The sequence below is a fragment of the Dendrobates tinctorius genome, unplaced genomic scaffold (genome assembly GCF_039654945.1).
Source record: "Dendrobates tinctorius isolate UK_male_01 unplaced genomic scaffold, ASM3965494v1 ptg000069l, whole genome shotgun sequence".
Lineage (NCBI taxonomy): Eukaryota > Metazoa > Chordata > Amphibia > Anura > Dendrobatidae > Dendrobates > Dendrobates tinctorius.
In genome coordinates, this window is record NW_027361737.1 from 6,466,469 (window position 1) to 6,492,226 (window position 25,758).

General features: G+C 49.7%; 1 protein-coding gene across 1 annotated transcript; it reads right to left on the reverse strand.

Annotated features, from left to right (window-relative positions):
* Positions 1–1,097: 1,097 nt before the first annotated feature.
* Positions 1,098–15,357, reverse strand: COMMD2 (COMM domain containing 2). The gene is made up of 5 exons (XM_073581083.1): positions 15,177–15,357; positions 6,838–6,915; positions 3,803–3,885; positions 3,552–3,725; positions 1,098–1,582 (listed from the first exon to the last, which is right to left on the reverse strand). The coding sequence occupies exons 1-5, from the start codon at positions 15,241–15,243 to the stop codon at positions 1,385–1,387; spliced, it is 600 nt and encodes a 199-aa protein (XP_073437184.1). The 5' UTR covers positions 15,244–15,357; the 3' UTR covers positions 1,098–1,384.
* Positions 15,358–25,758: the final 10,401 nt, after the last annotated feature.

The window sequence follows — 25,758 nt, forward strand, 5'->3', positions numbered from 1 at the left end:
AGGCCATGCATACCAGGATAGGGATGAGTAGGGCCATGCATACCAGGACAGGGAAGAGCGTATCATGCATACCAGGGTAAGGATGAGGGGGGCATGTATACCAGGATAGGGATGGGGGACCATATATACCAGGATGGGGGATATTAAGTACAGAATTGACCACATTTTTTGCTTCAATTTTTTTTTCTAATTTCCTCCTCTAAAACTAGGTTCATCTTAAAGTCCAAAAATACGGTAGTTATTAAAAACAGCAACAAAAACAATCCCTGTCTTGTGGTAATCTGCTGTTGTACGAACTATACCGCCATAACAGTGGTTTTATTTCTCAGATCCTGCTGATGGGTTACCTTTGCTAACCTTGGTCAGCCTCCTCTGTATCAGCCCTAGTTCAGCTACAGTATGTCCTTCTTATACAATGGACTCCAAATTTATACACAATGGGCAAATTTACAAACACCTGGGTCAAATAAAGCAAATTTATTAGGTGGCGGATGATTTATTTTGTGCCTCGTGTCGCTTAGAGAGAAAGGGGCAAGGATCATGACGTGCCAACATAAGAAAATAATTTGAGAAAAGTTTGCCAACCAGGAGCTGGTGTAATGTTCCACAAAAGTGTTTAAGTGTCAAATGTATCACTCAGCACAAGCCAATATGATAAAATGGGGGCATCCAAATGGTGCAATTCAAGGAAGGCCTCCTTCCCCAGTGTGTCCGGTACATGTGGTGAGAGTTTCCACATTTACCAGACACGTACATGTCAGTGTATTTCCACCAACAGTGTGTCCGTGGGCAAAACACACCGACATGTCTTTAACAGCAGCACGGGCCACAAAACCGACGGAGAAGAGGCCCGGTGCATAACTGGCTATCGCAAGTGACGAAACATGGCAGAGAAGACTTGGTTCTGTATGTTTCTGGGCACAATGTCATTCCACAAGGTGCAGCTTCAGTCCTTACTGTAACGGAATGAGCCCTATTGTGGCCTCATAATGAAAGCCGTCATATGGCCGTGCACATGAGGCCTAGGGTGGCTAGCTGGACTTATGTCCACAGATTGTTTTAGACCAGATGTGTTGAAAATAAAGAAATAAAACCCGTTGTAGTCATAAAGGATATCCTTTTATTAATAAAGTGTTAGATTATTTACAAGCTGCAGCGAGGTCCGCGGTACTACTCCATAACACGTCACTCCTTACCTGCAGGAAGTACAACCCCTAGCATTACATCAGTCCGATGAGAGCTGTAGCTAGCCTCGGTGGAGGACTACACACCGCACACATCTCGGCCCAATGACATGACGTTATGTGATAAAGGTCGTGTATTCCTTCATCATCATTGTCGCGGTATACATGGTTACCCATTCAGCGGTATGAACCCCACTTGTTCACTTAATATTGCGCACTATTCGGCGGCAGTGGTTCGTTTTCATCTCGGCAAGTGCTTGCTCCAGCTCCTGGATCACATGGATTAGAGTGGCGGGGTCTGTCTGTAACACGCTGGTCTTCAGCTCATTGTTCTCCTCCAGATGCAGCTTCATGGTGACGGTGGGCTTTATCTGGTGCCTCAGGCTTCGGCTGGCCAGCTACATGGGAGCGGATATGACATGCATTAGCCTCATTCAACCCACAAGCAGGGGGCTTCTCATACATTCAACAGCTCAATACTGCCCCCTAGTGGCCAGATGCCACAGTTCTATGTACTGCATGTAATATCAACAAGTATCAGGTACACATGTGGCATTAGGAGGATTGTCACATTTTCACCCTACATTATATGAAGCTTTGCATAGGACTGCTAGAAGAGAGAAACAATTCAGCTCTGTTCATTACCAATGACCTAAACAGATATACTACGGGCAATTATAACATCCCAATGGCTGCATAATTGGGTGCAGAGCTGCTTTTAGCAAGTTTAGAAGTGACTACTTTTTAATTCATATGTCTGCAAAACCGGGGAATGACCTGTGCCATTGGCAGGAGAAGATGGGGTACGTGTATTTCCCCAGACCAAAAACAAAAAAAAAACAAGAAGAGGCTCTTAGGGCCAACTCTATGGAAGTCTTTTGTCCGATCAGTTAGTTTGTGTCTGAAGAAACTACCCAGAATAACCCCTACAGCGAGAACGTGTAAACTCCATGCAGATGTCGCTATTGGTCGGCTTTAAACCACTGTGCTAACCACTGAGCCACCATGCCCCTAGGATATTAGGAATTTCACTACGAGCGACTAAATCCATACTGTGAATAACTTTCCTGACACCATGAAAAATATAGTCAGTGTGTGGAGACGTCATCTTCCTCCGGAGATGGTGACCCTCTACTATGGTGGAGTACTCGTTACAGGTGCTGATGGCGAGCAAAGCTAGCGCTCTCCTTGGTGGTCCATATGGCCTTTAAAGATGGGAGAGAATACAGATTCCTTTGCACGGGCTTTTGTATTTCTGAGGGCCACCTCTGTATTGTGCTACAGGAGGTTGGGGTAGGGCTGAATCCGCTACATTGGAATTACCATTTTTTGGTGACGTTAGGCATATTAGCTAAGGTGACCTGGCATTATATTACCCTGCCTGTAGATATAACTGATCTAATAGTTATTGGACAATGGTTACAAAGTAATATTGTGATACGACTATCGTATACACACATACACTGTAAAAGCAAGCTTTGCTCCTGTCATGGAGCCTGTTACATGAATAATAAAGTAATAACATAAAAAAGACCAGCTAAAGTGTCCAAAATATAAGGGAATGATTATTATTTTATTCTTCATTACTTTCTTGCCAATTACACAAGCGAGCTGAAAACCACAGTAAGTCCCCATCCCCGGAGCTGGACCCCTGTTGTGCCCGTGTACAGTGGGGTCAGGTGAGCACCTCAGCATATGTGCAGCCCATCAGCCATCTTGAACATTAATACTGTCCTTCGGTGTGCTCTGCTTCATTTTTATCCTATTGATGCAGATGGTCCGCACCTTGAGAAAGAGGTGAAACGCGCGTCGGTGCACTTGTCCTGGAGCATATGATGGGTAAGCACTTTAGCATGGGATAAAGGGGTTGTTTCTCAGGATGCGCACCTGGGTTTTCCCAATACTTGTGTCCCGTTTTTATGGCCCATCTTTATAAGTAGCACTTGGCACTTTTTTACTTGATATTACATGGACAGGACAAAAAGCAGCTGATATTACCTGATTCCTTCATTGTAGATGTTTGTTTATAATTGTCAGTACTATTTTTATGTATAATAAATTTCATACGTTTCTAATATATTACGGACTTTTACTCCATTTCTTTGTTTGAATAAGTAATGCTGGGACTGTTGGCTGAGGTAGGGGGAGACAGTCCTGCTGTGGTCACTGATAAGACATGTTGGGGGCAGTTGTACTATGGCTATTGTAATGCCTGCTGGACAACAGGGAGGACACCTCTTGCTCTATCAGAGGGGAGCACTCGTACAGTGACTTGTAGGCGCCTAACATGTCTCTGGAGAGAACATTAGAATTAACGCAGCAATTTTACACGATAAATGCAGGGAATTGACATTGTATTTCACGTACCTGGACATCCAGCCGCCACTCAAGGTTATGGTAATGAGGAAGATTTGGCTGAAGCTCACCGAGAATTTGCCGGATCTCTTTCCTGTGCTCCAAATACAACTGCAGAAGGACTTTATTCAGTTCTTCAGAAAATCCCAAAACAAGCACAGAGTCTTGGAAATCAATGTCAGAGATCTGTGTAAGAAGAATATCTCCATGAAGGCTTGGCACCCAAGCACTGAGGACTATCAGACAGACACCAGCTCACTCACCAGCAGCTTGGAGCTCTCCGAGAGCAGATATGTGAGCCCCTCTACGGCCTCCTGGACCGTCGTGCTGCTCACCTCCAGCTTCCCTGTCAAAAGACAAGTGTCATGGTACAGTGCCGCATCTGCCTTATAGAGTGATTATTGGTGATCACTATGACAGGCAACTTTACATGATGGAGTCTGACCATAGAAAATCTATTGCTGTTTCTGCCTGCAGGTTTTTCCAGGGGTATATCTGCTGATCCTCTGTGGGTCCAGCCCATTCCCTGAATACTATCTAGAGATGAGCGAATTTGATCTGGTCCCTGCTTATTCGGCAAGATACAGCGCTTTACGAAAAAGCTGCAGAGGGAACCCGGATACCTGGAGCGCTCCTGATAATCAGGTGTCCGGCGCCGCAGCTGCATGTGTTGCGCGGCTGTGTCACAGTCACAACACATTCATTGAGAGCCTGTGTGTTGAGCTCTCCTTCATGTGTTATGACTGTCATACAGCTGCGACGGACACCTAATTATCAGGAGTGCTCCAGGTATCTGGGTTCCCTCTGCAGCTTCTTTGGCAAGCACTAACGCTTGCTGAATAAGCAGTGAACCAATTCAATTTGCTCATCTCTAACTATGGCCTCTCTCTCTGGAGAGCAGCGAGTATTCCAGCAGCTGTCCTCTGCTTGTAAGCAGCACATGACGTCCCTGCCATGCGCTGCCTACAAGCATAAATTAGCTGCTGGCACCGGAGCAAGACGCTGCGAGGGAGCGCAGGGACGGTAATTAGGATTTTTTAAAATGTTTTCCTGATGGAGGCCATGCAGACCAGGATGGGGATGAGGAGGCCATGCAGACCAGGATGGGGATGAGGAGGCCATGCAGACCAGGATGGGGATGAGGAGGCCATGCAGACCAGGATGGGGATGAGGAGGCCATGCAGACCAGGATGGGGATGAGGAGGCCATGCAGACCAGGATGGGGATGAGGAGGCCATGCAGACCAGGATGGGGATGAGGAGGCCATGCAGACCAGGATGGGGATGAGGAGGCCATGCAGACCAGGATGGGGATGAAGAGACCATGCAGACCAGGATGGGGATGAGGAGACCATGCAGACCAGGATGGGGATGAGGAGACCATGCAGACCAGGATGGGGATGAGGAGACCATGCAGACCAGGATGGGGATGAGGAGACCATGCAGACCAGGATGGGGATGAGGAGACCATGCAGACCAGGATGGGGATGAGGAGACCATGCAGACCAGGATGGGGATGAGGAGACCATGCAGACCAGGATGGGGATGAAGAGACCATGCAGACCAGGATGGGGATGAAGAGACCATGCAGACCAGGATGGGGATGAAGAGACCATGCAGACCAGGATGGGGATGAAGAGACCATGCAGACCAGGATGGGGATGAAGAGACCATGCAGACCAGGATGGGGATGAAGAGACCATGCAGACCAGGATGGGGATGAAGAGACCATGCAGACCAGGATGGGGATGAAGAGACCATGCAGACCAGGATGGGGATGAAGAGACCATGCAGACCAGGATGGGGATGAAGAGACCATGCAGACCAGGATGGGGATGAAGAGACCATGCAGACCAGGATGGGGATGAAGAGACCATGCAGACCAGGATGGGGATGAAGAGACCATGCAGACCAGGATGAGGATGAAGAGACCATGCAGACCAGGATGGGGATGAAGAGACCATGCAGACCAGGATGGGGATGAAGAGACCATGCAGACCAGGATGGGGATGAAGAGACCATGCAGACCAGGATGGGGATGAAGAGACCATGCAGACCAGGATGGGGATGAAGAGACCATGCAGACCAGGATGGGGATGAAGAGACCATGCAGACCAGGATGGGGATGAAGAGACCATGCAGACCAGGATGGGGATGAAGAGACCATGCAGACCAGGATGGGGATGAAGAGACCATGCAGACCAGGATGGGGATGAAGAGACCATGCAGACCAGGATGGGGATGAAGAGACCATGCAGACCAGGATGGGGATGAAGAGACCATGCAGACCAGGATGGGGATGAAGAGACCATGCAGACCAGGATGGGGATGAAGAGACCATGCAGACCAGGATGGGGATGAAGAGACCATGCAGACCAGGATGGGGATGAAGAGACCATGCAGACCAGGATGGGGATGAAGAGACCATGCAGACCAGGATGGGGATGAAGAGACCATGCAGACCAGGATGGGGATGAAGAGACCATGCAGACCAGGATGGGGATGAAGAGACCATGCAGACCAGGATGGGGATGAAGAGACCATGCAGACCAGGATGGGGATGAAGAGACCATGCAGACCAGGATGGGGATGAAGAGACCATGCAGACCAGGATGGGGATGAAGAGACCATGCAGACCAGGATGGGGATGAAGAGACCATGCAGACCAGGATGGGGATGAAGAGACCATGCAGACCAGGATGGGGATGAAGAGACCATGCAGACCAGGATGGGGATGAAGAGACCATGCAGACCAGGATGGGGATGAAGAGACCATGCAGACCAGGATGGGGATGAAGAGACCATGCAGACCAGGATGGGGATGAAGAGACCATGCAGACCAGGATGGGGATGAAGAGACCATGCAGACCAGGATGGGGATGAGGAGACCATGCAGACCAGGATGGGGATGAGGAGACCATGCAGACCAGGATGGGGATGAGGAGACCATGCAGACCAGGATGGGGATGAGGAGACCATGCAGACCAGGATGGGGATAGGTCATGCAGACCAGGGTAGGAATGAGGAGGCCATGCAGATCAGGGTATGAATGAGGAGGCCGTGCAGGACAGGATAGGCCATGCATACCCAGCTTATACTCGAGTCAATACGTTTTCCCAGTTTTTTTTGGTAAAATTAGGTGCCTCGGCTTATACTCGGGTTGACTTATTCTCAAGTATATATGGTATACTGGTGCATGTTCAGCATAATACACCTGGTCAGAGACTTTTGGCTCCACTGCAAAGCAAAGTTATCACGTCATCCTCCAAGACATATAGACGTGTGAATCCATCACTTACGTGCCGCTCCTTCATAGACTTTTGGATTTGAACCTTTTCGTAGAAATTCTACTGCAATCCGACCAAACTCTCCAACAACTACAACGACGAAAAAGAGAACAAAAGTTACCTCTCTCTGTGGGGTAAGGGGTGAAATCATCAGATCAGCGCTAAACCCAAGAGAAAAAAATGGTCAATGTAGAAAAATCATTTACACTACAGAATCATTTCTCTAACATCACTTATGTTATGGCGCCTCCCGGGGTCACACCCCCAGTTATGGCGCCTCCCGGTGTCACACGCCAGTTAAGGCACCTACTGGTAAAACACTGAAGCAGCAAACTTTGTGAGAACTAAAAATACGTGTAGATCTCAAAACTTTTGACTCGACTGTAGAAGACAGGAAACGTTAGTAAATGACAAACTTGCTTATTTTAACACCGTCTACCTGCCTATAACAATTTAACAAGTATTAACCCTTTAAACCAGGCTGACACCTTACTATAGATCCCACCTCAGGTATCCCATATTTTATGGCGTGACTGACGAATCTTGGCCCCATCGGGTCACATACTAATTGAAGCACACCATGCCGCTGGTGTAGCCACTATTCAGTTCTTTTAGGCAGATGTGTTCACTTTTATTTTCTTCACTCTGGCCTTGAATGACAGCTGGCTCTGTACTGATACACACCCACGCTGGGCCGTGGTTACAGCCGCCACTCACTGTGCATTAAGCGGTGACTGAATGCCAGAGGCTGCCGGGAAGAATAAACTTCATGTTCTCCCAGGTGCTGCACTTTCACTGCGGGCGCAGTGCAGGACCAGAACTCCATTAACCTGCAGATTAACCCTATATCTGCAGGTCAATAGCGTTTTGGGATGTGACAGGTTCCCTTTAACATTATAAAAAAACAAATGTATTTGGTAGCAACTCATCTGTACAAGTCCAAACTTTTAAAAAATTGGGGCAAGTGCAAGAATTTGACAAAAAAAAAAAAAAAAAAAATAGCCTTTCGCGACTTGCACAAATATTTGTGTTTACTGGAAAAGGAGCGAAGCAGAATGTGCGACACCGTGCCCCAAAATACTGTACATTTCTGACAAAGTAAAACAGGAATGTGTGCTGCAAACTTAGACTGCAGAGTGTGAGAATAGGTTAATAATAATAATAATAAATTTTATTTTTATAGCGCCGACATATTCCGCAGCACTTTACATTTCAGAGGGGATTTGTACAGACAATAGACATTACAGCATAACAATAATCACATACAGTAGATTATAACAAATACCAAGAGGAGTGAGGGCCCTGCTCGCAAGCTTACAGTCTATGAGGAAAGAGGTAGACACGAAAGGTGGGTGGTAACAGTTGCCCTGATTGTATGGACCAGCCATAATGTTAAGTGTGTAACAGTACAGACACAGAGGGCTAATGGATGCATAAAGCATGTGGGAACATGATGCTGGGAACCTGGTTATGGTAAAACTTTTGGCTCTGCCACACAGGGATAGGTTAGGTTAATGTGTTGAGGCGATAGGCCAGTCTGAATAAATGCGTTTTCAGGACACGCTTAAAATTGTGGGGATTGGGGACTAATCGTATTGACCTGGGAAGTGCATTCCAAAGAATTGGTGCGGCACGTGTAAAGTCTTGGAGACGGGAGTGGGAGGTTCTGACTATTGAGGATACTAACCTCAGGTCATCAGCAGAACGGAGGGCGCGGGTAGGGTGGTATACTGAAACAAGGGAGGAGATGTAGGGTGGTGCTGAGCCATGGAGGGCTTTGTGGGTGAGGGTAATAAGTTTATACTGAATTCTGGAGTGGATGGGTAGCCAGTGTAATGACTGGCACAAGGTAGAGGCATCGGTGTAACGATTGGTGAGGAATATGATCCTGGCTGAAGCATTCAAGACAGATTGGAGAGGGGAGAGTTTGGTAAGAGGGAGACCGATTAGAAGAGAGATACAATAGTCGAGACGAGAATGAATAAGAGAAACAGTAAGAGTTTGGTTGGATTTATCAGCACGAGCCGTGTGATACAGGGAGCAGTATAGGGCGGGTGGTCCTCACAGGATCACAGCTCTGATACATCTGGCACGAGACGTGATACAGGGGGCAGTATAAGGTGGGTGGTCCGCACAGGATCACAGCTCTGATACATCTGGCATGATCCATGTAATACCGGGGGCAGTATAAGGCGGGTGGTCCGCACAGAATCACAGCACTGATATACATGGCATGAGAAGAGTAATACCGGGGGCAGTATAAGGTGGGTGGTCCGCACAGGATCACAGCACTGATACATTTGGCACGAGCCATGTAATACCGGGGGTAGTATAAGGTGGGTGGTCCACACAGGATGACAGCTCTGATACATCTGGCATGAGCCATGTAATACCGGGGGCAGTATAAGGTGGGTGGTCCGCACAGAATCACAGCACTGATATACATGGCACGAGACGTGTAATACCGGGGGCAGTATAAGGTGGGTGGTCCGGACAAGATCACAGCACTGATACATCTGGCACGAGCCATGTGATACAGGGGGCAGTATAAGGCGGGTGGTCCACACAAGATCACAGCTCTGATACATCTGGCACGAGACGTGTAATACCGGGGGTAGTATAAGGTGGGTGGTCCACACAGGATGACAGCTCTGATACATCTGGCACGAGCCATGTAATACCGGGGGCAGTATAAGGTGGGTGGTCCGCACAGGATCACAGCTCTGATACATCTGGCACGAGCCGTGTGATATAGGGGGCAGTATAAGGTGGGTGGTCCGCACAGAATCACAGCACTGATATACATGGCACGAGACGTGTAATACCGGGGGAAGTATAAGGTGGGTGGTCCGCACAGGATCACAGCACTGATACATTTGGCACGAACCATGTAATACCGGGGGCAGTATAAGGTGGGTGGTCCGGACAAGATCACAGCACTGATACATCTGGCACGAGCCATGTAATACCGGGGGCAGTATAAGGTGGGTGGTCCGGACAAGATCACAGATCTGATACATCTGGCACGAGCCATGTAATACCGGGGGCAGTATAAGGTGGGTGGTCCGGACAAGATCACAGATCTGATACATCTGGCACGAGCCATGTAATACCGGGGGCAGTATAAGGTGGGTGGTTCGGACAAGATCACAGCTCGGATACATCTGGCACGAGCCATGTAATACCGGGGGCAGTATAAGGTGAGTGGTCCGCACAGGATCACAGCTCTGATACATCTGGCACGAGCCATGTGATACAGGGGGCAGTATATGGCGGGTGGTCCACACAAGATCACAGCACTGATACATCTGGCACGAGCCATGTAATACCGGGGGCAGTATAAGGCGGGTGGTCCGCACAGGATCACAGCTCTGATACACCTGGCACGAGCCATGTAATACCGGGGGCAGTAAAAGGCGGGTGGTCCGCACAGGATCACAGCACTGATACATCTGGCACAAGCCATGTAATACTGGGGGCAGTATAAGGCGGGTGGTCCGCACAGGATCACAGCACTGATACATCTGGCACAAGCCATGTAATACCGGGGGCAGTATAGGGCGGGTGGTCCGCACAGGATCACAGCACTGATACATCTAGCATGATCCGTGTAATACCGGGGGCAGTATAAGGTGGGTGGTCCGCACAGGATCACAGCTCTGATACATCTGGCACGAGTCGTGTGATACAGGGGGCAGTATAGGATCACATCACTGATACATCTGGCATGATCCGTGTAATACCGGGGGCAGTATAGGGCGGGTGGTCCGGACAAGATCACAGCACTGATACATCTGGCACGAGCCATGTAATACCGGGGGCAGTATAAGGTGGGTAGTCCGGACAAGATCACAGATCTGATACATCTGGCACGAGCCATGTAATACCGGGGGCAGTATAAGGTGGGTGGTCCGGACAAGATCACAGCACTGATACATCTGGCACGAGCCATGTAATACCGGGGGCAGTATAAGGTGGGTGGTCCGGACAAGATCACAGCACTGATACATCTGGCACGAGCCATGTAATACCGGGGGCAGTATAAGGTGGGTGGTTCGGACAAGATCACAGCTCTGATACATCTGGCACGAGCCATGTAATACCGGGGGCAGTATAAGGTGAGTGGTCCGCACAGGATCACAGCTCTGATACATCTGGCACGAGCCATGTGATACAGGGGGCAGTATACGGCGGGTGGTCCACACAAGATCACAGCACTGATACATCTGGCACGAGCCATGTAATACCGGGGGCAGTATAAGGCGGGTGGTCCGCACAGGATCACAGCTCTGATACACCTGGCACGAGCCATGTAATACCGGGGGCAGTAAAAGGCGGGTGGTCCGCACAGGATCACAGCACTGATACATCTGGCACAAGCCATGTAATACCGGGGGCAGTATAAGGTGGGTGGTCCGCACAGGATCACAGCACTGATACATCTGGCACAAGCCATGTAATACCGGGGGCAGTATAGGGCGGGTGGTCCGCACAGGATCACAGCACTGATACATCTAGCATGATCCGTGTAATACCGGGGGCAGTATAAGGTGGGTGGTCCGCACAGGATCACAGCACTGATACATCTAGCATGATCCGTGTAATACCGGGGGCAGTATAAGGTGGGTGGTCCGCACAGGATCACAGCTCTGATACATCTGGCACGAGTCGTGTGATACAGGGGGCAGTATAGGATCACATCACTGATACATCTGGCATGATCCGTGTAATACCGGGGGCAGTATAGGGCGGGTGGTCCGCACAGGATCACAGCTCTGATACACCTGGCACGAGCCATGTAATACTGGGGGCAGTATAAGGCGGGTGGTCCGCACAGGATCACAGCTCTGCTACATCTGGCACGAGCCATGTAATACCGGGGGCAGTATAAGGCGGGTGGTCCGCACAGGATCACAGCTCTGATACATCTGGCATGAGCCGTGTAATACCGGGGGCAGTATAAGGTGAGTGGTCCGCACAAGATCACAGCTCTGATACATCTGGCACGAGCCGTGTAATACCGGGGGCAGTATAAGGCGGGTGGTCCGCACAGGATCACAGCTCTGATACATCTGGCACGAGCCATGTAATACCGGGGGCAGTATACGGCGGGTGGTCCGCACAGGATCACAGCACTGATACATCTAGCATGATCCGTGTAATACCGGGAGCAGTATAAGGCGGGTGGTCCGCACAGGATCACAGCTCTGATACATCTGGCACGAGCCATGTAATACCGGGGGCAGTATACGGCGGGTGGTCCGCACAGGATCACAGCACTGATACATCTAGCATGATCCGTGTAATACCGGGGGCAGTATAAGGCGGGTGGTCCGCACAGGATCACAGCTCTGATACATCTGGCACGAGCCATGTAATACCGGGGGCAGTATAAGGTGGGTGGTCCGCACAGGATCACAGCTCTGATACATCTGGCACGAGCCATGTAATACCGGGGGCAGTATAAGGTGGGTGGTCCGCACAGGATCACAGCTCTGATACATCTGGCACGAGCCGTGTGATACAGGGGGCAGTATAAGGCGGGTGGTCCACACAAGATCACAGCTCTGATACATCTGGCACGAGACGTGTAATACCGGGGGTAGTATAAGGTGGGTGGTCCACACAGGATGACAGCTCTGATACATCTGGCACGAGCCATGTAATACCGGGGGCAGTATAAGGTGGGTGGTCCGCACAGGATCACAGCTCTGATACATCTGGCACGAGCCGTGTGATATAGGGGGCAGTATAAGGTGGGTGGTCCGCACAGAATCACAGCACTGATATACATGGCACGAGACGTGTAATACCGGGGGCAGTATAAGGTGGGTGGTCCGCACAGGATCACAGCACTGATACATTTGGCACGAACCATGTAATACCGGGGGCAGTATAAGGTGGGTGGTCCGGACAAGATCACAGCACTGATACATCTGGCACGAGCCATGTAATACCGGGGGCAGTATAAGGTGGGTGGTCCGGACAAGATCACAGATCTGATACATCTGGCACGAGCCATGTAATACTGGGGGCAGTATAAGGTGGGTGGTCCGGACAAGATCACAGATCTGATACATCTGGCACGAGCCATGTAATACCGGGGGCAGTATAAGGTGGGTGGTTCGGACAAGATCACAGCTCTGATACATCTGGCACGAGCCATGTAATACCGGGGGCAGTATAAGGTGAGTGGTCCGCACAGGATCACAGCTCTGATACATCTGGCACGAGCCATGTGATACAGGGGGCAGTATACGGCGGGTGGTCCACACAAGATCACAGCACTGATACATCTGGCACGAGCCATGTAATACCGGGGGCAGTATAAGGCGGGTGGTCCGCACAGGATCACAGCTCTGATACACCTGGCACGAGCCATGTAATACCGGGGGCAGTAAAAGGCGGGTGGTCCGCACAGGATCACAGCACTGATACATCTGGCATGATCCGTGTAATACTGGGGGCAGTATAAGGCGGGTGGTCCGCACAGGATCACAGCACTGATACATCTGGCACAAGCCATGTAATACCGGGGGCAGTATAGGGCGGGTGGTCCGCACAGGATCACAGCACTGATACATCTAGCATGATCCGTGTAATACTGGGGGCAGTATAAGGTGGGTGGTCCGCACAGGATCACAGCTCTGATACATCTGGCACGAGTCGTGTGATACAGGGGGCAGTATAGGATCACATCACTGATACATCTGGCATGATCCGTGTAATACCGGGGGCAGTATAGGGCGGGTGGTCCGCACAGGATCACAGCTCTGATACACCTGGCACGAGCCATGTAATACCGGGGGCACTATAAGGCGGGTGGTCCGCACAGGATCACAGCTCTGCTACATCTGGCAAGAGCCATGTAATACCGGGGGCAGTATAAGGCGGGTGGTCCGCACAGGATCACAGCTCTGATACATCTGGCACTAGCCGTGTAATACCGGGGGCAGTATAAGGTGAGTGGTCCGCACAAGATCACAGCTCTGATACATCTGGCACGAGCCGTGTAATACCGGGGGCAGTATAAGGCGGGTGGTCCGCACAGGATCACAGCTCTGATACATCAGGCACGAGCCATGTAATACCGGGGGCAGTATACGGCGGGTGGTCCGCACAGGATCACAGCACTGATACATCTAGCATGATCCGTGTAATACCGGGGGCAGTATAAGGCGGGTGGTCCGCACAGGATCACAGCTCTGATACATCTGGCACGAGCCATGTAATACCGGGGGCAGTATAAGGTGGGTGGTCCGCACAGGATCACAGCTCTGATACATCTGGCACGAGCCGTGTGATACAGGGGGCAGTATAGGATCACATCACTGATACATCTGGCATGATCCGTGTAATACCGGGGGCAGTATAGGGCGGGTGGTCCGCACAGAATCACAGCACTGATACATCTAGCATGATCCGTGTAATACCGGGGGCAGTATAGGGCGGGTGGTCCGCACAGGATCACAGCTCTGATACATCTAGCATGATCCGTGTAATACCGGGGGCAGTATAGGGCGGGTGGTCCGCACAGGATCACAGCACTGATACATCTGGCACGAGCCGTGTAATACCGGGGGGCAGTATAAGGCGGGTGGTCCGCACAGGATCACAGTACTGATACATCTGGCACGAGCCGTGTAATACCGGGGGGCAGTATAGGGCGGGTGGTCCGCACAGGATCACAGCTCTGATACATCTGGCACGAGCCGTGTAATACCGGGGGCAGTATAAGGTGGGTGGTCTGCACAGGATCACAGCTCTGATACATCTAGCATGATCCGTGTAATACCGGGGGGCAGTATAGGGCGGGTGGTCCACACAAGATCACAGCACTGATACATCTAGCATGATCCGTGTAATACTGGGGGCAGTATAAGGTGGGTGGTCCACACAGGATCACAGCACTGATACATCTGGCACGAGCCGTGTAATACCGGGGGCAGTATAGGGCGGGTCGTCCGAACAGGATCACAGCACTGACACCTCTGCCCCAGTTAGTCATTTATTCCAGATGGTTAATGCTTCATCCCCTTAAAAAGGGAAATAAAATGTAGCATGCACAGCTGTCACCCCATAGGAGTGCATGGTGGGGAGGGGCAGGTCCCAGAGGTGGGAGCAGCTGATAGCAGGCATTTCTGCTCTGCCTCCACTGCAATCTACCTTTTCAATGAGGACAGTTACTTATGGAATTGCCCTTCATGCAAGTGCACTGAAATCTTCATGAAAACTAATGACCCAGACAGAGGAAGTCACCATCTGTCAGGTGACAGCAGGGGTGCAGACAGGGCATTACAGAACCCCCGTCCCTCCTGGCATTATTAGACTCTTCCAGTCACGTGACTCACCGGCGCTCTCCACCTGGGTGAGGATCTGCAGATGTGCGCGATGCTCATCACTCAGCACCAGCAACATGATGTCCAGGGAGCTTCAGTGTACGAGCTCCGCAACCAGCCCCCCTCATCACATGACACATCCAGAGTGTGCAGCCAAGCGAACCCTCCGGCTGCAAACAAGCGCTCTCAGTATTTGTTCCGCTCACACTTCCTATTGTCGCCATCTAGTGGCCGCTTGTTAGAATGCACAGGAGTGTGTGTTTTCCTGCTGAATACTGCTAGTTAGGCCGCTGCACACCTTGAGTATTTGGTGAGTTTTTTGCTCCATTATTTGTAAGCCAAAACCAGGAGTGGGTGATAAATACAGAAGGGGTGCAAATGTTTCTATGATGCTTTTCCTCTGACAGGGGTAAAAACCTCACCAAATCCTCCATGTGTTCACATGGCCTTACAGTGCTGTGCAGGAGCTCAGGGAGGTACATGCGCAGTGAGAATGCTTTCAGAAACATACGTTTATTTAGGATTGCGATGGTCCGGAGGTTGCGCTCTTATACTGTATACGGGAAGCATCATCCTATTTCCAGACTTTGTTTATTGAAAGGCAAATCATTTTCAATATTGATGTTCTTTGGTGCCGATGTATCCAACAATGAGTGCACGACACTTGTGCGCTATCATCCCCGCCCCTCTATGTATAGCCCACAATGTTGGTCTGGTAATGGACCCTCCATGGCCAGTAGTGCCTTGTTTTGATCATACACGTCCTTTACATTGTTTTTGTTCTATTATTCTCATGTTGGTTTATTGTCACCCGCCGGGCGTTTCGTTCTCCCCACGTTTCTTTTCAAATGGACATTCAGTATTTAATATGTGAAAAAGCAAGGTAGATGTGCGGGAATTTTTTTTTCTCCTTCGTCTCATTGGGGGACACAGATACTGTGGGTGTATGCTTCTGCCGCTAGGAGGCTGACACTAAGTGAAAAAAAGAGGTTAGCTCCTCCTCCTCAGTATACACCCTCGCCACTATTGCGGGGGCGGAAATCAGTTTTTTGCTTAGTGTCCTATGGAAGCACACACAGTCTGGATCTCTCCAGACTATTTTTTTTTCTAGTTTACTATGAAGATGAGACAGGGGCGACGGATCCTATTGAAAGGGTCCGATCTCCCCAAACCATCAACGGGCGAGCACGTGTTGAGTATCGTCTCCGCGTATACATTCCCACACCGAGGGACATATCTGAGACTTTTCCCCAGACTTCTATTTTTGTTGGTTATTTTGTGAAGATGAGACAGGGGCAACGCATCCTATTGAAAGGATCCGATTTCCCCAAACCATCAACGGGCGAGCACGTGCGAGTATCCCTCCACGTATCCTTTCCCGCGACATGGGACATTATGCCAGACTTAGCCCTGTCCACCCCTAGGTATTGAAACCATGGGCTTGCACAGAGGCACAAGACTAGTCTGTGCGGCCCCCACTGCTCCACCAACGCTAGACGGCGGTGCTGCAAGGTGGCGGACGGTCCCTCTCCTCACCCCCTGAAGGGGTTAGATGGAGCTAGGGTGCCTGCACCGTCCTATTTTTTATCAAAGACCCCCTCACATACCTGCGCTCAGGCTGAAGAGGATCATCGGTGAGGAGAGGGTCAGGGAGAGCTCCTGCGAAGATTTCGGGCTGGAGCCCACAGCCGCAGCACGCCTCGCGGCGTCCACTAGCCATGCAAGAGAAGGGCTGGATCCGTCAGGACAAGAACGCTGCGCTGGTCAGTAGCGACATTTTTTGGTACCGCGCTCCCCCCCACCCCGGTCGGGTAGGGGAAAAATTGAGGCCGTAGCTTCGGCCAGAGCTAGGCCGCGGCCGGAAGTTCCGCCCTCGGGGCCGCGTGTCACTTCCGGCGGCCCGCCCCGCACTCGGCGGTGGTAAAAATCGAGGCCCCGGCTTCGGAGCACGGGCTAGGCCGCAAAGTGGGAGTACCGCCCCTAGAGCGATTTTACATGCTGGTGCGAGGAGTTAGGCGCGCGATTTAAAGGAAGCATCCAGGTCGGGGGGGCGCAGGACTGGGGTACATGCTGCCCGAGAGGCCACGCTAGGGAAGAACGAGGGGCTACCTCTTCCCCATATCCCCAGCAGCGGACAGATACAGCATGTCCGAAAAAAGCAAAGACGCACACGTTCTTTTACGCGGCATGCATCTCTTGTCGGACTGCGTTTCTGCGGGCACAGAGCAAGCGTTTATGCAAAGCCTGCGAATCCAAACGCGCCCAGGAGCCCTCCCCTGCGACTGCGACCAATGTGTCAAATCCCCCAGAGTGGGCCCAATCACTGTCACAGTACATGGTGTCGCTTACGAGAGCAATAGAATCCCTTCAAGCCCCAGATAGGGGCAGGGACAGTGTCTTGCCGCCTTTAGAGGGAACCTCCACCTCACAGGAGCCTCCGGCCTGCAGGGGCCGCCCTCACTCCAGGCAGACCCGGGGGAAACGAATCCACACGGTGTCGCCCAGTCCATCCGGTGCCTTCGGCATCCTTAAGACCTGCTTCTCGCTCCCCGTCACCATTGGTTGATAGCGAGCAGACCTCAGATTGTGACTCAGACGAGCCCATTGACCTGGACACTCCAGAGTCACGTGAAACAGTGGACAGCCTCAAAGAAGCCATCAATCAGACCCTGGGGATTGAGGATGATACCGCAGCGGCTATGGGGCATAAAGTGGCATGTAAACGAGTGAAGCGGCCGCACAGAATTTTTTCCTCTCACCCTGAGTTTGAGGACATAATGCAGCGGCACAGAGAATGTCCAAAACGGCGTTTTTCTCGGGTTAACCCCTTTCTAACATCCGACGTACTATCCCGTCCATGAGACCCGGGCCCCTATGCCCATGGACGGGATAGTACGTCTACCGCGATCAGCGGCGCCCACATGGTGAGCGCCGCTGATCGCGGCCGGGTGTCAGCTGATTATCACAGCTGACACCAGGCACTATGTGTCAGGGGCGGTCACGGACCACCCCCGACATATTAACCCCTTGCACACCGCGATCAAACATGATCGCGGTGTACCAGGAGTAAAAGGGAAGCATCGGCAGGGAGGGGGCTCCCTCCGTGCTTCCCTGAGCCCCCCACGGCAGCGCAATGTGCAGCGCTGCTGCGGGGGACTCCTTTCCTCCAGGCCCCCGAATCTAAGATGGCAACGGGGGCCTGCGGGGGCCTGGAGGAAGCTGGCTTCCTCAGTGCCTGCAAAGCGCAGGCAAGAGGAAGTCTTCTTCAATGCCTGTGACAGATTGCTGATCTGTCACAGTGATGTGTGATGTGACAGATCAGCGATCTGTCACAGGACAGTGATGTCCCACCTGGACTATGTAATAAAGTAAAAAAAAATAAAAAAAAAGTGTAAAAATAATTTTAAAAAAATCGCCAAATAAATTAGTAAAAAAAAAAAAATATTCCCCAATAAATTCATTTTTTGAAAATAAAAAAACCCAAAACAATAAAAGTACACATATTAGGTATCGCCACGTCCGTAACGACCCGCCCTATAAAACTGTCCCATTAGTTAACCCCTTTAGCGAACCCCTTAAAAAATAAAAATAAAAAACGAAGCAAAAAATAATGATTTATTATCATACCGCCAAACAAAAAGTGTAATAACGCACGATCAAAAAGACGCATATAAATATCCATGTTACCGCTGAAAACGTCATCTTGTCCCGCAAAAAACGAGCCGCCACACAGCATCATCAGCGAAAAAATAAAAAAGTTATAGCTCGCAGAATAAAGCGATGCAGAAATAATTATTTTTTATATAAAATAGTTTTCATTGCATAAAACCAACAAAACATAAAAAAAGACCTAAATGAGGTATCGCTGTAACCGTACTGACCCGAAGAATAAAACCGCTTTATCAATTTTACCGCACGCGGAACGGTGTAAACGCACTCCCCCAAAAGAAATTCATGAAACGCTGGTTTTTGTTCATTCTGCGTCCCAAAAATCGGAATAAAAAGCGATCAAAAAAGTCACGTGCCCGAAAATGGTACCAATAAAAACGTCAACTCGTCCCGCAAAAAATAAGACCTCACATGACTCGGTGGGTCAAAATACGGAAAAATTATAGCTCTCAATATGTGTTGATGCAAAAACTATTTTTACAATAAAAAGCGTCTTTTAGCGTGCGACAGCTGCCAAACATAGTAAATCAAACCCCGCGTTATCACCCCCTTAGTTAGGGAAAAATAATAAAATTAAAAAAATGTATTTATTTCCATTTTTCCATTAGGGTTAGGTCTAGGGTTAGGGTTAGGGCTAGGGTTAGAGTTAGGGCTAGGGTTAGGGCTTGGGTTAGGGCTAGGGTTAGGGCTGAGATTAGGGTTAGGGGTGTGTTGGGGTTCGGGTTGGAGTTAGAATTGGGGGTTTCCACTGTTTGGGCACATCAGGGGCTCTCCAAATGCAACATTGCGTCTGATCTCAATTCCAGCCAATTCTGAGTTGAAAAAGTCATATGGTGCTTGTCAGAGGGTCCTTCTCTGGTATCACACAATCAACAGAGCAAGCGAAGAGTGAACAATTCCACGACCTTTATTCAGGCAAAAATATGAAAAGGTCCATATTCAGTCCACCACACAAAGGATAAGATAGTCCAGAATAAGAATGCAGTCCAGTATCAGTATAACATGTCCAGGGAGATGAGAGTCCAAAATCCAGCTGAAGGTGATAACATGTTCCATATATTCTTCTTTCTCTCCGAAGTCCTGTCTTCACCCCATGCTCTGCACACAGCCACTGACTTGCCCAGCCCCTGTCCTCCCCAGCCCCCTCATTATGTCCAGGGAGAGTCAAACTGGTTTGGCAGTTTTCAGGCCACCCAGACTTGACAAAAGGTGCCTGGGGGATTATGACACTACAGGGGGTCATCAAGAGTCATAGATAAAAGTCAGGCTGCAGACATACAAGGCATCAAGATTAACACTATGCAAATCAGTGAAATAGCAATATACACAAAATGATATCCATATAGCATATCACACCATCACAGTGCTCCTTCCCTTCCAAGCTCTGCCATGCGCCCAAACAGTGTTTTACCCCCACATGTAGGGTATCAGCCTACTCAGGACAAATTGCAAAACAATTTTTGGGGTCCAATTTCTCCTGTTACCCTTAGGAAAATAAAAAATTGGGGGCAAAAATATCATTTTTGTGGAAAAAAATGATTTTTTTATTTTCACGTCCGAGCGTTATAAACTTCTGTGAAGCACTTGGGGGTTCAAAGTGCTCACCACACATCTAGATAAGTTCCGTGGGGGGTCTAGTGTCCAAAATGGGGTCACTTGTTGGGAGTTTCAATAGTTTAGGTACATCAGGGGCTCTCCAAATGCACATGACACCCGCAGACCATTCCATCAAAGTCTGCATTCCAAAATGGCACTGCTTCCCTTCCGAGCCCCGACGTGTGTCCATACAGTAGTTTTCTCCCACATATGGGGTGTCAGCGTACTCATGACAAATTGGACCACAACTTTAGCGGTCCAATTTCTCCTGTTACCCTTGGGAAAATGAAAAAATTGGGGACTAATTGATCATGTTTGTGGAAAAAATACGATTTTTTTATTTTCATGCCCGGGCATTATAAACTTCTGTGAAGCCCTTGGGGGTTCAAAGTTCTCACCACACATCTAGATAAGTTCCTTAGGGGTTCTCGTTTCCAAAATGGGGTCATTTGTGGGTGTTTCCACTGTTTAGGTACATTAGGGGCTCTCCAAAGGCAACATGACACCCGCAGACCATTCCATCAAAGTCTGCATTCCAAAACGTCACTACTTCCCTTCCGAGCCCTGACGTGTGTCCATACAGTAGTTTTCTCCCACATATGGGGTGTCAGCGTACTCAGAACAAATTGGACAACAACTTTTGGGGTTCAATTTCTCCTGTTACCCTTGGGAAAATAAAAAAATTGGGGACTAATTGATCATGTTTGTGGAAAAAATACGATTTTTTTATTTTCATGCCCTGGCATTATAAACTTCTGTGAAGCCCTTGGGGGTTCAAAGTGCTCACCTCACATCTAGATAAGTTCCTTAGGGGGTCTAGTTTTCAAAATGGTGTCATTTGTGGGGGGTTTCCACTGTTTAGGTACATCAGGGGTTTTCCATTTGCGACATGGTGTCCGATCTCAATTTCAGCCAAAAACGTCAAATGGCGCTGCTTCCCTTCCGAGCTCTGCCATGCGCCCAAATAGTGGTTTACCCCCACATGTAGGGTATCAGCGTACTCAGGACAAATTGCACAATAACTTTTAGGGTGCTGTTACCCTTGGAAAAATAAGAATTGAGGATGAAAAGATCATTTTTGTGGAAAAAATATGATTTTTTAATTGTACGGCTTTATGTTATAAACTTCTTTGAAGCCCTTGGGGGTTCAAAGTTCTCACCACACATCTAGATAAGTTCCTTAGGGGGTCTAGTTTCCAAAATGGTGTCATTTGTGGGGGGTTTCCACTGTTTTGGTACATCAGGGGTTTTCCAATCGCGACATGATGTCCGATCTCAATTCCAGCCAAAAACGTCAAATGGCGCTGCTTCCCTTCCGAGCTCTGCCATGCGCCCAAATAGTGGTTTACCCCCACATGTGGGGTATCAGCATGTTTTGGTACATCAGGGACTCTCCAAACGTGACATGGCGTCCGATCTGAATTCCAGCCAATTTTGCATTGAAATAGTCAAACGGCGCTCCTTCCATTCTGAGCTCTGCCATGCACCGAAACAGTCGTTCCCCCCACATATCAGGTATCAGCGTACTCAGGACAAATTGCACAATAACTTTTGCAGTCCAATTTCTCCTGTTACCCTTGGTAAAATAAAAAGAATTGAACCTGAAGTATTTTTTTTGTGAAAAAAAGTTAGATGTTCATTTTTTTTTACATATTCAAAAAAATTCCTGTTATGCACCTAAAGGGTTAATAAACTGCTTGAATGTGGTTTTGAGCACCTTAAGGGGTTCAGTTTTTAGAATGGTGTCACTTTTGGGTATTTTCTATCGTATAGACCCCTCAAAGTGGCTTCAAATGTGATGTGGTCCTAAAAATAAAATGGTGTTGTAAAAATGAGAAATCGCTGGTCAACTTTTAACCCTTATAACTTCCTAACAAAAAAAATTTTGGTTCCAAAATTGTGCTGATGTAAAGTAAACATGTGGGAAATGTTAGTTATCAAGTTTTTTGTGTGCCGTATCTCTGTGATTTAAGGGCATAAAAATTCAAAGTTGGAAAATTGCGAAATTTTCAAAATTTTTGCCAAATTTCCGTTTTTTTCACAAATAAACGCAAGTTATTTGAATGAAATTTTACCACTAACATGAAGTACAATATGTCACGAGAAAACAATGTCAGAATCACCGGGATCCATAGAAGCGTTCCAGAGTTATGACCTCATAAAGGTACAGTGGTCAGAATTGTAAAAATTGGCCCGGTCAGGAACGTGCAAACCACCCTTGAGGGTGAAGGGGTTAAAGGGCACTCGAAACGCGTTATCCGTTTGCTCCGGACCTCCGTAAACAATGGATGGAATCCCCGATAGTGGATCCTCCGGTTTCACGCCTGGCCACTAAGACACTGTTATCTGTCCCTAGGGTTTCCTCGATTAAAGATCCCACGGACTGCCTTATTGAGAGCGTAGCTCGTTCAGTATATGAGGCGTCAGGGTCTGCACTCGCTCCTTCATTCGCAGCAACTTGGGTAGCCAAGGCTATGATATCATAGAAACATTAAACAAGGTCGCGCAGGAGCAGGATCTACCTGCAGAGATCTCGGAGGTCACAGGTCAGATGACGATAGCCGGAGATTATTATGAATACGTCTTTGGATGCGGCCAATTGTTCAGCACTTGCTGCCGCTAATTCAATCTCTATCTGAAGAGCCCTATGGTTGAGGACATGGCGGGCCGATTCTACTTCCAAGAAGTCCTTGACTTCCCTGCCTTATCAGTGCGGCCGCCTATTTTTGAATCAACTTATCTCCGACTCCACAGGAGGAAAGAGCGGGTTTCTGCCCCAACAGAAGGCTAAATCATTTTTTCGTCACCTGGTTCAGGCACGTTTTCGGGCCTTTCACAGGGCCACCGGCCATTCTAGGCCGGGCGTGACGGCATTGGTCAGGTGGCGGCCGCTAAGCAGCCTAAGCCTGGTCCGGGACCCGAATATGAGACCGGTCTGGGGTCATGCGTTAAAAGACTCCGGGAGGACTACGAGGCCCAATTCCGCCACCTCAGGCCACCCCAACCAGGATAGGTAGCGGCAGGTCATATAGAGCCAACCCATTGGGAAGAATGCATGCTCAACAGGCCAGATCGAGGGGACCCAGATCCTAAGGATCATCGGCCAAATGACTCAAGGTCTTTACCAGACGACACCAGCAAAGTGGGCGGCCGCCTACTCTGTTTTCATCACGTCTGGGCCAACATCGCTCACGACGCATGGGTAAAAGAAATGGTGTCCTCAGGTTACAAAATAGAATTTGTCAGATACCCTCCAAGAAGGTTTTTTCTTTCCCGGCTTCCCAGGGTGGATACCCAGGTAAGGGCTCTATTGGGAGCCATCAAGTCGCTCCTGCACAACGGAGTCATTGTTCCAGTGCCGGAACACGGAAGAGCTCAGGGGTTCTATTCAAACCATTTTGCGGTTCCCAAAAAGGACGGGTCTCTCAGGCCTGTTTTGGACCTAAAGCTTCTGAACAAATTCATCAGGATCAGACATTTCCGGATGGAGTCTCTCTGTTCAGTGATAGCGGTCATGGAGCAGTGAGAATACTTGGCCTCAATTGACAGCCAGGACACATTTCTGCATATTCCCATTTTTAACTCCTCATCAGAGGCGGCTACGCTTCGCCATCAGCGTTCAGCTTTTTAAGTTCGTAGCGCTACCATTCGGGCTAGCCACGGCTCCCAGAGTGTTCACAAAGGTTATGGCAATTGTCAGGGCCACACTGCATTCTCGAGGCATAGTCGTCTTGCCTTATCTGGACGACCTCTTGGTCAAGGGCCCGTCAATACATGCATGTGAGGAAGGTGTCAACATCACGCTAGATACTCTTGCCGCTTTGATGGTTGGTCAATGCAAAGAAATCATCCCTTGTGCCAGCTCAGAGGATCTCCTTCCTAGGAATGATCTTCGACACTTGCTGAGGGTTGATAATTCTCCCTCAGGAAAAGGCGTTAGTCTCTGGCAGGGAGTCCGGACACTACGCCAACCAGTCCTTCATACCATCCGATCCGCGATAAGGATCCTAGGGAAAATGGTGGCAGCAATCGAAGCGATATCTTTCGTCCAGTTCCATCCTTCACCCCCTGCAGCACGCCTCGTGTCAGCCTGGGACAAGAATCCTTTCACGCTCGATCGGCGGTGCAAACTGTCCTCTCAAGTCAGGCAGTCGCTCGGATGGTGGATAACCAGTTCCTCTCTGGCCTAGGGGAAACCTTTCCCCCCTATGTCATGGGCTGATAATGACAATTGAAGTCAGTCTCCTCGGTTGGGGAGCGGTGTTTCGCCACCACACAACCCATAAATGGTGGTCGCCACAGGAGGCACGCCTCCCAATCAACTTATTGGGGGATACAAGCAATTTGGCTGGCTCTGCAGAGGTTTCATCACTTTCTAGCAGGCCGCCCCGTCCGGATTCCATCGGACATCGCCACCTCGGTGGTTTACATAATACGTCAGGGGGGCACCCGCAGCAGAACAACCATGCGCGAGGTGGAGCACGTTCTTCAGTGGGCCGAAGCAAACCACTCGGTGATTTCGGCTGTCCACATCCCGGGAGTGGAAAATTGGGCGGCAGACTTCCTCAGCCGGCAGGGTCTTGCATCCGGAGAGTGGTCTCTACATCCCGAAGTTCTTCAACGTTCTTCAACAGATTTGTCAACTGTCGGAGCTCCAGATGTGGACCTGATGGTTTCCAGAGTGAATGCCAAGGTGCCCACATATGTCGCTCGGGCCAGGGACCCGCAGGCATTCGCGGTGGACGCGTTGGTTCTGCCATGGAACCAGTTTCGCCCCCATATCTATTTCCCCCACTGCCACTACTCCCGAGAGTCAGCAAAGGGATCAAGACGGAAGGGGGGCCGGCGATTCTGCTGGCCCCAGACTGGCCCCGTCGAGCGTGGTACGCAGATCTAAGGCAGCTGCTCGCCGACGTTCCTGGGCGCCTGCTAGAGCACCCAGATCTACCGTCTCAAGGGCCAATTTGCCACCCGAACTCAGGGACCCTGTGTTTGACGGCAGGGCCGTTGAATCTTGGATTCTAACCCAGGCAGGGTTCGGGAGCAAGGTGGTCGCTACAACGATTAGCGCCCGGAGGCCTGCTTCAGCATGAATTTACCACCACACCTGGAAGGTGTTCTTTGCTTGATGTCGAGGTCGCGGTGTTTCTCCGCTAAGATTCTCGATCTCTAACATCTTGGTTTTTCTCCAGTTGGGCTCAGAGAACCCGGATAGCTCAGTCGGTAGAGCATTATACTCGGGCTTTGCCTCAGGTTTCCGCAGGAGACAAATGTCGGCCTTATCCATCCTGTTCCAGTGCAGGGTTGCTACCAATTTGCAGGTGAGAAC

What these genes read in the sequence shown, in the direction of transcription:
- COMMD2 (XM_073581083.1), bottom strand. Translation starts at nt 15,243, where the DNA reads ATGTTGCTGGTGCTGAGTGATGAGCATCGCGCACATCTGCAGATCCTC. An exon ending in CGGAGAGCTCCAAGCTGCTG is followed by an intron (nt 3,726 to 3,802) that starts GTGAGTGAGCTG and finishes CTTCTTACACAG; the next exon opens with ATCTCTGACATTGATTTCCA. An exon ending in AGTGGCGGCTGGATGTCCAG is followed by an intron (nt 1,583 to 3,551) that starts GTACGTGAAATA and finishes GCTCCCATGTAG; the next exon opens with CTGGCCAGCCGAAGCCTGAG.